Raw genomic sequence first — 13164 nt, 5'->3', positions numbered from 1 at the left:
AAATGTATTGAAAAGTTATTTACAACTGTTGACTTCATTCCCTCTCTTCCAAATTATCTGGACCTTATCACTAGACTGAAACTTTTCCTTTCAAAAGCAAAGATCTCTCATTTGACAAATCATATGTTTTCTCAAACTTTAGTCATGCTGACAGATAATCTCATTATAAATAAAACTGTAAGAAAGAAAGTTGCAGTTAAATGAAAGGACAGCTACTATGAAGTTTTAAATTCATTATGGTGTTCTCATCATTCAACATTTTTAAGTTTCCATAATGAAGGCAAGAAAAATTTTTCTGAAAAGCTTAGAACATATGACTTAGAAATGTGGCGATTCTATTTCTATTCAATGCTGTTTTGTTAATTACTAAATATAACACAAGCAAAGCAGATAATCTGTATACTTACATAAGCAGTAGATTCACTTGAAGACATTTTCAATTGCAAGCAGTTCTTATGTTCACTTGAAGAGGAAGTCTCCTCCAAAACAAATCCGGTCACTACAATAGTGTCCTATTAATGGAATGCAAAGTAGGGGAAATAAGTGATTTCTAAAAAAGAAACATACACACACAACTCTAAAAAACCCCTACCATTTGGATGTCATTATGATTCTATTCAAAATCTTTACTTTAAAACAAAACCAAAAAAAAAAAAAAAAAGCAAACAGCATATACCTGTAGTAGTCACTTCTATAAAAATAAGCTGATTTGCTCATGTGTTTATTTGATGACATATGACCCTTAGAAATAAGAATTTTTCCTTGGTGACAAAGGAAGAAAGAATAAAAAAATAAATCTTGTAAAAAAATGTTTTCAGTATAAAATATTCAATATAAAAAAGAATCCTGGTTTAGTTAAAACACTACTGAATTGGGAGTCTGAAGACCTGAGTCCAAATTTCAGCTCTGCAGTTGTGGTCATACATGAAGAACAAAATGAACTAGTAGATGATTAGATTATAAAACACTATTAAGAATTTCATATAACATTCAAATTAGAGACAAACTTTCCCTTGAAAAAGGCAAAAGAAGTATGTTAGTGAATTAATATCATTACAAAATTAACTTATGAAATAAAACTAAAACATTAGGAAATACAGAATTCACATGTGAACATTGATGCTTAAACAATTTTTTTATCTCATAAACTCAAAGAATTTTAGAATTGGAAGAGACCTTAAGGGTCATAATAATTCAATCCCTTATTTTATAGGTCACAAAATTAAATTTCAGTTCCCTCTGAAACAAATGACTGGTTAAAGCCAGAAATGGAATTAGAAACTAAGTTTCTTCTCAATCCTCAGTCTGGTAATCTTTTTATGATACTGAGAGTGCTTTACTACATACCAAAACTTCTGAGTTACAGCAAAAGCAGTTGGGGTAAAGGAGGGAGGGAGGAAGAAAAGAGAAAGAAAGAGAGAGAGAGAGAGAGAGACAAATGATTTGAGACTATCTTAAAAAAGGAGAAAATTAACAAATTTTGAAACTCTAATTAAACATCAAAAAAGGACCCCAATGGAAAATACATATATATTTACAGCACTGCTTTTTGCTGTAACAAAGAATTGTAAAGAAAATGGGTGCCTACCAACAAGAGAATAGCTAAACAAATGATGATAATATGAATGTAATGGAATATTATCATATCATATGAAATGATGAAAGAGAAAAGTTCAGAGAAACCTGGGAATGCTAGTATAGACTGACAGAGTAAAGTTAACAGATCCAGGAGTATAAAATATATAGAAACATTGTAATGAGAAACTACTTTGAAAGCTAAGGACAAGGACAAATGAAATGATCAACTACAACTCCAAAGGACTGACAAAGAAGTATGTTATGCACATTCTGACTGCAGGTTGACAAATTCAAGGTGTTAAATGAAACACATTTTTGGAATGACAAATGAACAGATTTGTTTTCCTTGATTAAACTTGTTACAAAGATTATTGTTTTGACTTCTGGCGTTTTTTGTTTTGGTTTTTTTTTTTGATTGGAGGTGATTTTGGAAGGAGTAAAGGGCAACCTGATAGTGCTGCCTCCCAAAAAAAGAAGAAAATAAAGACATTTAATGAAGTTTGTTTGTTTTAATATTAAGAATAGCAGAAAGCTCAGAAGAAAAGTCAAGCAGAACATCTCTGCAAGGAATACACTGAATTTACTGAATAATTATTTTTCAAAAGCAAGTTTACATTACAAAAAAAAAAAAAATCACATTAATTTTTAGTCTTTTCCTGCTCTACTTTACATATGGAAAGGTTCAATTCTTTGATGTTTGTTAAGTTCAAAACAAAAATTTTTAAATTTAAATATGTCTAAATACAGTAAGCAAACATAAAAAAACCTTTCTTTTGTTAATATTTTGCCTATGACTTCTGATTCTAAAGGTTTCAAATATAAATCTAAATATAGTGAGTGTGTGTGTATGTGTGTGTGTGTGTGTGTGTGTGTGTGTGTGTGTGTGTGTGTGTGTATCCATGTATGTATTTCTAGTTTAACTAATTTTCTCCTCTTTGAGGATAGCTAGGCTGTAAAGGGAATAAAGCATCATGCATACAGTCAGGAAGACTCATCTTCCTGAGTTCAAATCTGGACCCAGACACTTAGTAGCTGAGTGACCCTGGGCAAATCACCTACTCCTATCTGCCTTAGTTTCCCCATATGGAAAATGAGTTGGAGAAAGAAATGGCAAAGCACTCCAATATCTCTGCTAAGAAAATCCCAAATGGGATCACAAAGAGTTGGATACAACTGAAATTACTAAACACTGACTCCTCTTTGTGGAAAACTCATTGCAGAGGTATAGAGAAACTAGATTCCTTAAAATTTCCGATAATACAATTTATACTGAATAGTCAGTTTAATCCAGAATAAAGCAGAATAAATTGTGCCTTTTATTGCCCCTACTTATTCATCCCATTCCTATTATGCACCCCCTCCCCAAAAAAAGGGGAAAAAAAGGTGGAGGGGGAGTGCTAAAGCTTGACTTACCACTATTATCACCCTTGGTTATCTGACAAGTACTAATTAACTGGTACACTTCTGTTCTATTTTAATGAATACCTGTTTAAAGTCTATTCAAAAAAAGAACTTTTTTACATGTCATCTTTAGGTGAAATGTTAATGTGAACTTACAGTTGTTTTACTGATTTTATAAATTACTACAATCATAGTATTTTTCATCTTCAGGTGACTTTGCCAAAATGTAAGAAAGTGAAGGAGATTAATTACAAATTCAACTGAATGAATCTCTCTATTCAATACTTATAATATCTTTAAGACTCTATGGAATTTTTTTCTAATCTTTGCAACCCTCATAGTAACTTCAAGAATCCTGAAAAGAAAGTCTCTCAAATTCCCAAACTACCACAAAATATACTTAATATTAAAAGTTCAGAGAATGAAGGAGATAAAAAAAGCTAGAAGTGAAAGCTAACTGGTTAAAAAAGAGTAAAAAGTACATCTCTCAGTGCAAAATCAGGAGGTTTAAAATTTTTTTTAATTAAAATTTAGTAAACAGAAAATAAAATGAGCATTTCCATTTTAAATATAGCTTATATACCAAAAGGTTTACAAAGTAAGCTGTTATTTAGAATTTGTTCTTGTTTTCTAAGGGTTTTTAATATATATGTATATATATTTAATTACCAAAATTTCCTCCCATTCCTCCCAAGCAAAGCAGAAAACAAAATTTTAAAGAAAAAAAATAGCATATATAATGAATATATCAAAAATCTGAAAATATGTGCAATGTACTACACTCATGGACCATCCACCTTTGCAAACTGTGGAGTGGGGGGTATCAAAATATGCTGATTAGTTTTGGTGAAGGATTTCTAAACCTCCTCTTTATTCTTCGTTACGAAATCCATAGGCTCCTGGTTCTATAGATCGTAATTCTAAAGGTGGAAGTGACATCATAGGCCAGCTTGTGGAACTCTCTTATCTTCCATGTGAGGAAACTGAGGGTCAGAAGGTGAAGAGACTTTCTTAAGGTCATAATGGGAACAAATATCAAAAGTGGGACCAGAACTCAGGTCCTGTGACTCCTGCCTGAGCCAGTGTTCTTCTGTGGCACAGTGAATAGAGTGGGCCTTGAGTGAAAAAGACCTGAGTTCCTATCCCACTTCAGACACCAAACACATAATAATTCCGGGCAAGTTACTTGGCCTCTGTTTGTTTCAGTTTTTCCCCATCTGTAAAATGTAAAATAAAAATAAAAGCTTTTACTTCCCAGGGTTGTTGTGAGGTTCAAAAGAGACAGCATTTATAAAGTATTTAGCACAGCGCCAGGAACATAGTCATAATGCTAATGAGAGTTAGAGATCTTCCCCACTCATTGATGGGCCTGCTCATTAAGGGAAGCTTAATTAGGGGAGGCCCAAACCTTTTCTTAATTTCTAATGAGGCACTGGTTCTCAAGGGTTGTGATGCCCTCTGTCTCTTAAAAGTGTATAAATACACTGAAGTGAGTTTTTACTTTGGGGCTTAATTTTTGGAAGGTTTGTGTGCCAGATGAGATTCTGGGCAGCCACTAAGGAGCTCCCTGACTTTGAAAACCCAGATGTTGGTGCTTCTCTCTCTGGTAACTACGTATGTATGGTCAGACAGTTGGATCTGTCTGTTGATCTGTGATGTATGTATTACTTGTTTCTCTGTTTGTACTTTCCCTGAAGTTCAGGGTGCTGACTTTTTCCCTTGAACTAAGTGAATGATATATGTGCTTGATTAAAGTGACAGTTGACTCCTCAAAAGTTGCTTTCCTTTTAGAAAAGCAGATCTAAGAACCTGGCCCTCCTATGTATGTCCAGGTCCTTGCTGATACAATGGTAGGCACTAAATCAAACATCTCACTCATTTTCCTTTTTTTCCTTCCCCTCCTTCCTTCCTTCCCTCCACTGTACTAAAGGGATGAGATTACACAGGAAAATGGAAGTGATATAAAAACAAAAACTATTAGTAAAATCTCATTATAAAATAATAAAGGAATTGTCTCTACTTATGCAGACTATATGATTAAGGCAAAAAACCCATAAAAACCTAAGTAACAAATCTCTAGCTTTGTAAAGAAAGAGAATTTAGGGGGCGGAGCCAAGATGGCGGAGTAGAAACACACAAATACGCTAGCTCCGAACCCACAGCCCATGAAATATCTGTAGTAAAGAGCTGCCAATAAATTCGGGAACAGGAGAAGCCACATAGCAGAGCGGATAAGATTTCTGTTCCAGAGGGACCTGCAAACCTCTTGCAAAAGGTCTGTCACGCTGCGGACATGGAGCCCAGCCCAGCCCTGCCCCAGCCCCTGCACCAAGAGGAGAAGATCCGAGCAGACTTCAGGGATGGGATCTCCAGAGGCGGTGCGGGTCCCTCCACCCACAGGTGACGGGGGTCGCTGAGAAGGTCTCTTTGGTGGGTTGAGAGGGGAGTGGGGTGCCCCCATACTCAGGCCCCCTTGGGAGGCAACAGCGGAGGCAGAAGCAGACCGGGGTTCCCCAAGCAGGCAGGAGCCTGGATCCATTGTTGAAGGTCTCCGCATAAACCCCCTGAGGGAACTGAGACCGTGAGGTGGCCCTGCCCCCACCTGAGCACCTGAACATAATCTCACACTGAATAGCAGCCCTCCCCCCGCCCGTAGCCCTGAGGCTGGGAAGCAGCATTTGAGCCTCAGACCCCAAGCACTGGCTGGGAGGATCTGGAGGCGAGGTGGGTGTGAGGAGAATATTCAGAGCTCAAGTCACTGGCTGGGAAAATGCCCAGAAAAGGGAAAAAAACCAAGACTATAGAGGGTTACTTTCTTGGTGAGCAGGTTTCTCCTCCCCTCCCTTCTGATGAAGAAGAGTGGTGCTCACCATCAGGGGAAGACACGGAAGTCAGTGCTTCTACATCCCAGCCCAGTTCTGGGAAAAGGCCATAAAGAGCTCAAAAAAATTTTCAAAATTATGTTAGAGAGGTGGAGGAAAAACTGGGAAGAGCAATGAAAGACTTGCTCAGTTCTGGGGAAGGCCATAAAGAGCTCAAAAAATTTTCAAAATTATGTTAGAGAGGTGGAGAAAAAACTGGGAAGAGCAATAAAAGACTTGCAAGCAAAGTATGAACAACAGATCAGCTCCCTGCTAAAGGAGACCCAAAAAAATGCTGAAGAAAATAACACCCTGAAAAATAGGCTAACTCAATTGGCAAAGGAGGTTCAAGAAGCCAATGAGGAGAAGAATGCTTTCAAAAGCAGAATTAGCCAAATGGAAAAGGAGATTCAAAGCTCACTGAAGAAAATAGTTCTTTCAAAATTAGAATGGAACAGATGGAGGCTAATGACTTTACGAGAAACCAAGAAATCACAAAACCAAAAGAATGAAAAAATGGAAGATAATATGAAATATCTCATTTGAAAAACAACTGACCTGGAAAATAGATCCAGGAGAGACAATTTAAAAATTATGGGCCTACCTGAAAGCCATGATCAAAAAAAGAGCCTAGACATCATCTTTCATGAAATTATCAAGGAAAACTGCCCTGATATTCTAGAACCAGAGGGCAAAATAAATATTGAAAAGAATCCACCGATCACCACCTGAAAAAGATCCAAAAAGAGAAACTCCTAGGAATATTGTGGCCAAATTCCAGAGTTCCCAGGTCAAGGAGAAAATATTGCAAGCAGCTAGAAAGAAACAATTCAAGTATTGTGGAAATACAATCAGGATAACACAAGATCTAGCCGCTTCTACATTAAGGGATCGAAGGGCATGGAATAGGATATTCCAGAAGTCAAAGGAACTAGGACTAAAACCAAGAATCACCTACCCAGCAAAACTGAGTATAATACTTCAGGGGAAAAATTGGTCTTTCAATGAAATAGAGGACTTTCAAGCATTCTTGATGAAAAGACCAGAGCTAAAAAGAAAATTTGACTTTCAAACACAAGAATGAAGGGAAGCATGAAAAGGTAAACAGCAAAGAGAAGTCATAAGGGACTTATAAAAGTTGAATTGTTTACATCCCTACATGGAAAGACAATATTAGTAACTCTTGAAACTATTCAGTATCTGGGTACTTGGTGGGATTACACACACATACATGCACACACACACACTCATAGAGACAGAGTCCGCAGAGTGAAGTGAATAGGATGGGATCGTATCTTAAAAAAAAAAATGAAATCAAGCAGTGAGAGAGAAATATACGGGAGGAGAAAGGGAGAAACGGATTGGGGCAAATTATCTCTCGTAAAAGAGGCAAGCAAAAGATTTTTTTAGTTTGGGGGAAAAAGAGGGGAGGTGAGAGAAAAACATGAAGTTTACTCTCATCACATTCCACTAAAGGAAGGAATAAAATGCACACTCATTTTGGTATGAAAACCTATCTTACAATACAGGAAGGTGGGGGACAAGGGGATAAACAGGGTGGGGGGGACGATGGAAAGGAGGGCATGAGGAGGAGGGTACAATTTGAGGTCGACACTCATAGGGAGGGACAGGATCAAAAGAGAGAATAGAAGTAATTGGAAGCAGGATAGGATGGAGGGAAATATAGTTAGTCTTATACAACACGACTATTATGGAAGTCATTTGCAAAACTACACAGATTTGGCCTATACTGAATTGCTTGCCTTCCAAAGGGAGGGGGAGGGGAGGGAGGGAGGAAAAGAAGTTGGAACTCAAAGTTTTAGGAATAACTGTCAAATACTGTTCTTGCCGCTAGGAAATAAGAAATACAGGTAAAGGGGTATAGAAAGTTATTTGGCACAACAGGACAGAGGAGAGGATGGAGACAAGGGCAGAGAGGAATGATGGAGGAGAGAGCGGAGTGGTGATGGGGGCAATTGGAATGCTTGGTGTTTTGGGGTGGGGGGAGGGGACAAGGTGGGAGAAAATTTGGAGCCCAAAAATTCTGTGAAAATGAATGTTAAAAGTGAAATAAATAAATTAATACAAAAAAAAAAAAGAAAGAGAATTTACACTGCTCAACACTCTTCCTCTTTCCACAGTGACCCTAATCTTGAGAAAAAGATATAAAGCATTGAATACAATGAGTCTGATAGTTTTTATATACCCTCTGTCTCTTGATATCAACAAAATACCAGAAAAGACTACACCAAAATGTTTTGACTATTAATGGCTGAGTAATTACTGTTTTTCTATCCCACCTATCAATTGTATCACATAATTCCCAAGACAGTATGATACAATGTAGAAAATTGGCTGGTCACCTTATACAATAAAACTCTAAACAATCCGGAAGAAAAGTATGACACCTTTAAGAATCTTTTAGAATATAAAAACAGAAAAAAAATAGAAATAAAACCCAGTTTACTCCTATAATACGAAATCTCTCTAATTCCCTGAAAAGTATAATCATTTTGCATGAGGAAGCTCTTCTTGTCTAATATCTTTATTGCCTTTTAAGAGTAAGTGATAAGGCTTAAACGTGTTGCTGAAAAAAAATAAATCATCAGAAATCTAACTACAAATCTACTTCTATACATTCCATCACACCTAAGAGTTGTTACACTACTCCTTCTCAATCAATCTTCTTCAAAACTGAAAAATAATTCATACAGAACAGTGTAATGGAGCAGTACTCCAACGTTTTGGTCTCATGACCCCTTTTACTCTTAAAAATTGAGGACTCCCCAAAGAGCTTTTTGTTAATATTATGATAGTTATAACTATCAATATTTACCATATTAACATTTAAATATCTTAGTATTATTATGAAAATAGTTTTGAACTTTTGGCCCCCTGGAAAGGGGCTCAGGGACCTCCAGGATTTGAAAGGCTACACTCTGAAAACCGCTGAGATTAAGAGAAAGCAGCAGTCAGGAACACATGGATCAAATACCGTGCTCTACCACAAGGTGGCAGTATCACTTTGTCTCTCAGGATCCTAAGCAACTCTCAAGACAATAAATTAAAGAGAAAGTGCTCATCTGCAGTCATAAAGTTCCTCACCAAGAGTTCCCTACACCAATGAAATAATAGGTCAGATAAAAAATATTTAAGAGAACACAGAAACAAAAAATTATTAAAATAATTAACTAACCTCACTAGCTTGCATACAAACCTACCCAAAAATACTCTTCCAAAAGATAAGAACTAAGGTTAAATAAAACTATTTCTAAATAAAAAAATAAAAATCCCTTACCCCTTGATGTACAATTTTTGCACACTGTTCAGCTAAATTTCCAAAGAATAATACATTGATTGTGCTGGTTTCTGGATGACATTTCTCTCTCTCTGTGAGGAATATAGGATTAAAAAACATATATTGTCATAAAACATTTTTCACACACAAGAAAAATGATAAAAAAGTAAAATTATACAAGTCTATTTTATTTTTACATTGAAATGAAATTATGAATTGCAATTAAAATTTTTAGTTTATAATACTTAAAACATTTCAACAATACCATATAAAATACTACTTACTATACTGTAATAGTAAATAACATCTTACTAATCATTGAAGATGAAAGTATCACAAATTTCAATTTAAATAATCTTTTACCTAATTTTCTAAGGGAGAAATAACTAAGTACCATACTTTAATAATTCTTCTAGTATTTATTTTCCTTCAAATTCTCTTCCATAGATATTTTATAAACTACAAGTTTCCTTTAAGCAAATTATTGCTCAATTTGGACTCTACAATGGTTCATACCAAAAAACGAAACCATTTTTATTGAATACTAATCAATATTCTCACATTTCTTCAATGTTATTTTTGTCTTTGCTTTTCATGCCCTGAATACAAATGAATTTTACCATAAATTTTCAATGTCAAAGCCTGATACTGCTAATGTGATGGAATCACTACACTCTTTTCTTTCCACTTATTTTATAAAAGATAATTCTGCTTGTCTAAGTAAAAAGAAATGAAAATGATTAACCTCACTAACAACTTTCAAAAGGCATAAGTAAATTTTACATATATGTACACATATAAAAGTTCTCCTACTTAAATAAGATGCATGCCATACTTTACCATAGGTAAAGTAACACTTTCTTTCCCTCCAATGCACATCTATCCTCTTTCAAATAAAGTCAAAATCTTCTTCTTCCAAGAAACTTTCCCAGATAAACTATAACTGAACTGTAATCATTCAAAGACTGACATTGCTTAATATTTTGCTTGGATTGCATTAGCTTATATTTACTCATACATCACTTTGTAAGTATTCAAACTGTAATTAGGCTCCAGACTCTGATTATAATAGCTCTTTTAAATAGCAGTTTAAGGTTTGTAACTCATGTTACATAAATTATTTCATTCTTACAACAACCCAGTGATACAGATGCTAATATTCCCATTTTACAAACAAGGACTCCCAGGCTGCGTGAGATTAAGTAACTCCCCCAGGGTCACAGAGCTACTAAGTATCTGAAGTACTTAGGTGCACAGGTACCCCTAAGTCCAGCATTCCATCCATTAAGACCTAGTAATTCAGAAATTGGTTCACATTCTAATGTTCTCCCACAGCATCAGGCACAGTAATTTGTTACTATTAGATGCTCAATGAATATTTACTAAATGAATAAATGCTCTGTCTCTACTATGAGCTTAGATTCTTTGAAGACCGTATCTTGGCAGCTGAGAGAAGAATGTACTGAAATTGGGTGAAACTTGAGGTTGAGAGAACAGTTAGAGAATGCTATTGCAAGAGAACAATGAGAGGTGATGAGAGACCAAAACAGGATTGTAGCTGTGTGAGTTAATAGGAGACAACATTTAAAAGACATGCTGTGAGGGCATCAATTACAAGATTTGGTGTAAGTAAAAGTGAGCATACCTAAGTCATATCCAATTTGCAGACAAAAGAAATGACCACTGTAACATCCTTTACAAGTGGTCATCCATAGTCTGCATGGAATTTCTAAGGAAAATTCGCTACTTCCCAAAGTAGTCCATTCTACTTTTGGACAGTTCTCCAATTGTTGGGACAATTTTGCTAACATCAGACCCAAATGTATCTCTTTTTTTAACTTCTACCCCTTGCTCCTATTTCTGCCCAGTGAAGACAAAAAGAAAAAAATCTAATCCTTCCACAGAATACTCCATGTAGTAATTGAGGACAGCCAGCTAGCCTGCCCTGCCTAAGTCTTCTGTGTTATACAAGGCAAACATCTCTAATTCCTTCAGTTTCATATGATATGATCATTATGACATGGATTCAAAGGCCCTATACCATTTTGATCACCCTTGTTTATCAAAGTCTGTTTCTCTTTATTTTTGGAGGGTTTTTTTTTTTTATGTTCACAAAGCACTTAACATGTTATCTTATCTGATGCTCACAACACCCATGTTTATTGGGTGATAGTTACCTCAATTTTACTGAGCAAAGTTAAGCAACTTACTCAGGGTCACACAGTGTTGTCTTCCTGACTTCAGGCCCAGGGCTCTATTTACTGTTCTGCTTATATACAATAGGACCTGAAATTTCAAGAACTATCCTCTTTTTCACTTTTACTGTCTATAAAGGTGCTCATTTGGGTTGGTATTTGTTAAGTTCAGAAAAAAATTTTTTGTGAGTAAAGTAAGATGAAATATAAAGACAGTGAAATTAATATCTTTTGTCCAGTCTTTGTCGGTCAGCATTCTCTAGGAACTTATATTTATGAGCACAAAGACATATTTGCTACAGGCAAACTGACTTCAGAAACCTAAAATATAGTTATCAAAAAAAAAATTTCTTCTCTCTCTCATCTTAAAAAAAAAAAGCATTTCTGCATTCTATAACACTATATTTTAATTTTGGTATTTCTTCAGCCTGGAAAATCAATCAAACATTTACTGAGTGTATACTAAGGAAGAATAAAAAAAATACATATAACATAGTTCCTGCTCACATGTGGTTTACAGGATAGCTGGGGAAATAAGGCATAAGGGTATGGAGCACACACACTCTCAGGGACATGCACACACATTCAAAGTTGACTAATTATAAAGAAAGTAAGGAAAGAAAAATATGAAAAATACAAGCACATACAAGAAGACATACAAAGTGATACATGTACCATCAACTGTGGTGTTTTTGCTAAACTATTTCACAGGAATATACTTTGCTTTGGGTTTGCTGGTTTTTCCATGTGCTTGTTTATGCTTGCTGAGTGAAAAGAAAATTACCAATTTAAAAATACAATAAAAATACAATACTATGAGAAACAGAAATGTGCGATACAAACAGCTAAGTGCTGTACAGGATTCAGAGGAGGGAGAAATCACTTTGGGATACTATGAATGGTCAGGGAAGGTAACATATTGAAGTAGGAAGATAATCCTTGAAAAACAAGTGGGATTTGTAAAGGAGAAAGGGAAGGGAGTCCAGGTAGGAAGAAAAGAGTGAGCAAAAGCACAAAAATTAGAATGCACAAACCATGTTTGAGGTACAAATCATAGCAGTCTGACTGGAACAAATACTTTTGTGGGTGAACAGTAGAAAAATGTTGAAAAGGTAGTGTGGGATCAGATTGTGTAGAGTACTTAACAATTAGGTGAGGAATTTTAATATAAGACTATAAAGCAAAGGTTTACTTCCAAGTGGATGAGTGCTATAGGTTAACTTCTGTTTCTTATATTACACACCTTGTAATATTATCTTCAAAAAGGCTGTTCCATCTCCAAGTTGAGTTAAAGAGTAGATAAGTGAAACTGTCCCCTGAAATTTTAAAAACAAAAAAAAGGGAAAAAATTAAACAATAGTTGAAAGGCACTGGGAAATCTGATTTCAATTTCAACAAAGATCCCCTATGGGTAGAGCTTTATGCTGAATATAGAAGTAATTCAGATGGAATAAAGACTTAGGATCTTGCCTCATTTACAGAAAACTACATAAATGTCTTGGTATTCTAGATACCTGCCTTGTCATAGCAATTCAATAAAGGTCAGGATATAGGTATTCCCCAAGACTTAGCCAAAAAAAAAGGCACAACAGCACATCAATCAACTGGGGGGGACTGCTTTTCAGCAGCTTTAATAACTATTATAAAGCCTGGATACTCAGGTTCATGTATTCCCCTTCAAACACCCACTCAATTCAATTTGGTAAGCATTTATTAAATGCCTACTACATACAAGGCACTATGCTTAGTGTCCTTATCTTCAAAGAGTTATTACAAGGAAACCACAAGCATATATATAAATAACAACATACCTAAATGTCAATAAATATAA

The 13164-nt window shown here is 35.4% G+C and overlaps 1 protein-coding gene across 3 annotated transcripts in view; it reads right to left on the bottom strand.

Annotated features, from left to right (window-relative positions):
* Window positions 1–13164, bottom strand: part of POT1 (protection of telomeres 1) — a 115686-nt gene that overhangs the window by 87833 nt on the left and 14689 nt on the right. For all 3 annotated transcript variants that reach the window (XM_072652840.1, XM_072652841.1, XM_072652842.1), the window contains exons 3-5: window positions 12577–12649; window positions 9139–9230; window positions 408–512 (exon numbers count right to left, since the gene is read on the bottom strand). In XM_072652840.1, the coding sequence (XP_072508941.1) occupies window positions 408–512; window positions 9139–9230; window positions 12577–12649 (270 nt within the window). The remainder of the gene's footprint in view (window positions 1–407; window positions 513–9138; window positions 9231–12576; window positions 12650–13164) is intronic.

This window comes from Notamacropus eugenii, chromosome 3, assembly GCF_028372415.1.
Source record: "Notamacropus eugenii isolate mMacEug1 chromosome 3, mMacEug1.pri_v2, whole genome shotgun sequence".
Classification (NCBI taxonomy): Eukaryota; Metazoa; Chordata; class Mammalia; order Diprotodontia; family Macropodidae; genus Notamacropus; species Notamacropus eugenii.
This window is presented reverse-complemented; position numbering and strand designations above follow the sequence as displayed.